General features: G+C 19.6%; 1 protein-coding gene across 1 annotated transcript; it reads right to left on the bottom strand.

Annotated features, from left to right (window-relative positions):
- On the bottom strand, positions 1-3,064 carry PRSY57_0401300 (CGI-201 protein, short form; the record flags this gene model as incomplete). The annotated part of the gene is made up of 6 exons (XM_012905877.2): positions 1-369; positions 499-804; positions 913-1,011; positions 1,169-1,276; positions 1,490-2,893; positions 3,038-3,064. The coding sequence occupies 6 exons, from the start codon at positions 3,062-3,064 to the stop codon at positions 1-3; spliced, it is 2,313 nt and encodes a 770-aa protein (XP_012761331.2).
- Between the last annotated feature and the right edge of the window lie 1,432 nt (positions 3,065-4,496).

Here is a 4,496-nt window from a genome sequence, read left to right on the forward strand (position 1 = left end):
TTATTTCCCTTCACCATCCTCACTACCATCATTATCTTCACTACCATCATTATCTTCACTACCATCATTATCTTCACTACCATCATTATCTACACTACCATCATTATCTTTACTACCATCATTATCTTCACTATCATCATTATCTTCACTATCATCATTATCTTTACTACCATCATTATCTTCACTATCATCATTATCTTTACTACCATCATTATCTTCACTACCATCATTATCTTCACTACCATCACTATCTTCACTATCATCATCAACATTATCATCATTAACTTCCTTTTTATCGTCTTCTTTTTTTTTTTTCATATCTTCCATTTTTTTCTTCCACTCAAGAGCCTTTTCTAATATCTTCATATTCTAAAAACAAATAAAAAATTAAAAATACATATATGTATTTATATATATATATATATATATATATGTGTGTGTGTATATTTTAATTTTTGTTCAGTTGCATATTTATATGTTCGCTTATATATATTTTACCTGTGATTGATTTCCATCATCTGGAAAAACATATGTTATATACTCTTCAATGATTTCATCATCATTATCATTATTTTTAATAATTTTTCTTTTTTTGACTTTCTTGGGTAAACGCTTTAAAGTCTTGTCTATAATTTCTTTGTCTCCATAATCTTTTTCGATATCACACAAAAAATTTAACAAGATGCATCTCTCATTGATTAATTCATTTTTTTTACAAAAGTCAATTCCCTCTTCTAAAATCTTCCTGCACATTTCTATGTCGTCCAGGTAAATGTAAGTGAATTCCGCATAGCTCTTATAAACCTACATTCAACGAAAAAAAAAAAAAAAAATAGAAAATAAATTAAGCACACGTACACACACACATATATATATATATATATATATATATATATATTTATTCATATGTACCTTATAATGTTGTGTTATGCTTAAAAGTCTGTCATACAGCTTTCTTGCATTATCGTATTCCTGCAGATTAATTTCCATGTCAATATAATTCTTCCATATCTTCAAAAAAAAATAAAAAATAAAAAATAAAAAATAAAAAAATATATATATATAAATATATGTATGTATTTATTTATTTGTTCTTATAAAACCTTTATGCACAATATATAACAAAAAATATTTAACAATGATTTCTCTTATGCATGTTTCATCTTACCAGCTCGGGTAATTTCATATCATCAAGATTTATAGCTATTTCTGCAATTTGTCGTGCCCTTTCAACCTCATCCAGGGAAAGCTCAAAATTGATCATAGAAATCCAAGCCTAAAAAAAAAAAATAAATAAATAAAATAATAACAACATAACAATAAAATGATAAGAAAAGAATAATAAAATAATAAAAGAATAATAAAATAATAAAAGAAAAATATATGATCACACATAACTATATATACACATGTTTATCTTTATATATATATATTTATTTATTTATTTATTTTTTTTATTTTTTATTTTTTGTTCATATGAATGTCGCACCTTCGAGTTAAAGGGGAAGGCCTCCACATACTTAGCATAAACATTTCGACACTCGCGAATATTTCCAAGTTTTAATTCAAATTCACAAAATTTTTCAAAAATTTTCTCGTTTGGTATTGTTTGCAATGCGTTATTAAATATTGACCTTGCCTTGTGTACATTTAATTGACGTAATTCAAAAGTAGCATAAAGAATAAATATTTTTTTAAAAGTAAATTCATAAGTAGATAATATTTTAATAATATTAATATAGACATCACGTGCTCTTTGAATATTTTCAGCATATAATTCTTCAAAAATAGAATAGTTGATCCATAAATATATATATCTTTTCCAGAATTTTTTAGAAGATATTAAAGGTATAATACTTATAGCACGTTCATAAAGATCTCTAATTCGTATAATACATTTCTCCTTGTTTATATTATTTATATTAGATTCTTCTAATTTAATATAATTAAACCAAATATCATAATCATTCCTATGTTTTTTTAATTCATCTTCATAAAAAATACGTTCTTTAATTAATAACGATTCATTCAATTCATCTTTATTAGCATACTTTTTTTGGAATTGTAAAAAATGCTTATATAATAATTCACTCTTACTTTTTGGTAAAATTTTTAAAGCTTCTATATAAATCTTTTTACATCTTTCATACTCATTTTGTTCTTGTTCAAAATTACAAAAATGTATATAAAAATTCTCATCTAAATAAGATGAAGGTAATAATTCTATACATTTTTCATACCCTGCTCTAGCTCTATCTATATTTTTATATTTTTTCTCAAACTTAATAAATTTATAAAAGCATTCCAATTTAGGTATACTAACAATTAAACGTTCAAATATTTCTCTACACTTATTTATTTCATTACATCGTTCTTCAAAATATATATAACATAAAAAAGAACTCTCATCAATTTTAAATTTAATCCATCTTTCATATATATTTCGAGCATTTATATAATTATTCAATATCTCTTCAAGATGAGCATACTTTTTCCAAAATATATTTTCCAAAGGTAATAATAAAACAACCCTTTCTAATAAATTCCTAGCACTATTTATATTCTTATTAATCAATTCAACCTCTATATATTTTAACCATAAATTTTTATTTGTATAATCAATATTTAAAGCCCTCTCAAAAATAGAACGACACCTTTCAATATCCTTCTGCTTTATTTCCCATAATGCATACTTTATGTACGTACTTATCATATATCTTCTTTTACGTATCTTATCCTCATATTCTTTTCTCTTATTTATTTTATATTCGTTCAGCTCTTCTTCGTCTATCAAATTGTAATTTACTTTATGTTCAACCTCTTCTAGTTCTAACGCCTCGTTAATAAGTTGCTCCGCCGTAATCTGCACCTCTGCGGCGTTCTTATTCTTAACCTGTAAAAAAAAAAAAAATATATAAATATATAAACATATAAACATATAAGCATATAAACATATATATATATATATATATATTTAAATTTATATTTATATTTATATTTCTTAATTTACTTCTTTCTTTTTAGTTGTTTATTTTACCTGTAACTTCTTACTATTAAAATTCATCTTATCCTACTTTTAGTTTTACTTTTTTTTCTTATTTCTTTTTATTTATATTTCCCCCTCTCTATAGCTATTTACATATTTAATATATCAAAAAAAAAAAAAAAAAGAACAAAAAAATATAAATACATAAATAATAAAACTTATAATTATTTAAAGGAAGGAAGGCATATAATTTATATTTTACTTTGTAGTAATAAAAAAAATAAAATATTATATATATATATATATATATATAACATATAATTATGAATATATATTAATATATTATATATAATATAATATTTTATAGAAAATTACATAAAAAATTTTGAAATAAAATGCTCAAATTATTTATTTATTTATTCATTCATTTTATTTATTTATTTATTTATCCATTCATTTTATTTATTTATTTATTTATTCATTCATTTTATTTATTTATTTATTCATTCATTTTATTTATTTATTTATTCATTCATTTATATTTATTTATTTTATTTTTTTTCATATGGGTATATATATCGACAGAAAAAAAAAAATAAGAACACCTATTAATAAATATATAACATAGGACATATATTTTTACATACATATCAACGTTTTACAGTCTTTTAAATATGTTTATTATTTTTTTTATTTTATTTTATTCTTTTCATAATAATAATAAAATTATATTTTCCATAAAATATTTTTTTTTATATTATATGGTCACATAATAAAATAATATAAATATTCACAATATATAATATATATATATATATATATATATATTTATTTATTTATTCATTTAGATTTACTGTTAAAGGATAAAGAAATTTTTTATTTTAATTTCAAGTTTATTTTTTTCTATTTTTAAATATTTTTTTGTATTTTTACAAAAATTAAAAAATAAACAATAAAAAATAATAAAAACAAATAGGTCAAAATATTAAAATAATTTAAAAAAAAAAAAAAAAAAAAGGAAAAAGAAGTAAAAAATATAAAATATAAACAAAATAATAAGTAAACAAAATATTAAGTAAACAAAATATTAAGTAAACAAAATATTAAGTAAACAAAACAATAAATAAACAAAATATTAAATAACAGATAAAAAAATTATATAATTATATATAATTCTTTTTATAAAAAATTGAATATATATATAAATACACATTTGGATATATCCAATCTCTTATTATATAAATAGAGAACAAAATAATATACATATAATATATATATATATATATATATATATATAATGAACAATATAGATGTATAAATTAAAAAAATTAACAAAAAAAAAAAAAAAATACATAATAAGGATAAAAATATATATAAATATATATTTATTTAAAAAAAAAAAAAAAAAAAGAGGTGACAGAAAGATTTAAAAAAGGAAATAAAACAAATTATATACATAGTATATTGGTATATATGTCAATTTATTATTTTTTTTTTTTTTTTTTTTTTT

Source organism: Plasmodium reichenowi, chromosome 4 (genome assembly GCF_001601855.1).
Source record: "Plasmodium reichenowi strain SY57 chromosome 4, whole genome shotgun sequence".
Lineage (NCBI taxonomy): Eukaryota > Apicomplexa > Aconoidasida > Haemosporida > Plasmodiidae > Plasmodium > Plasmodium reichenowi.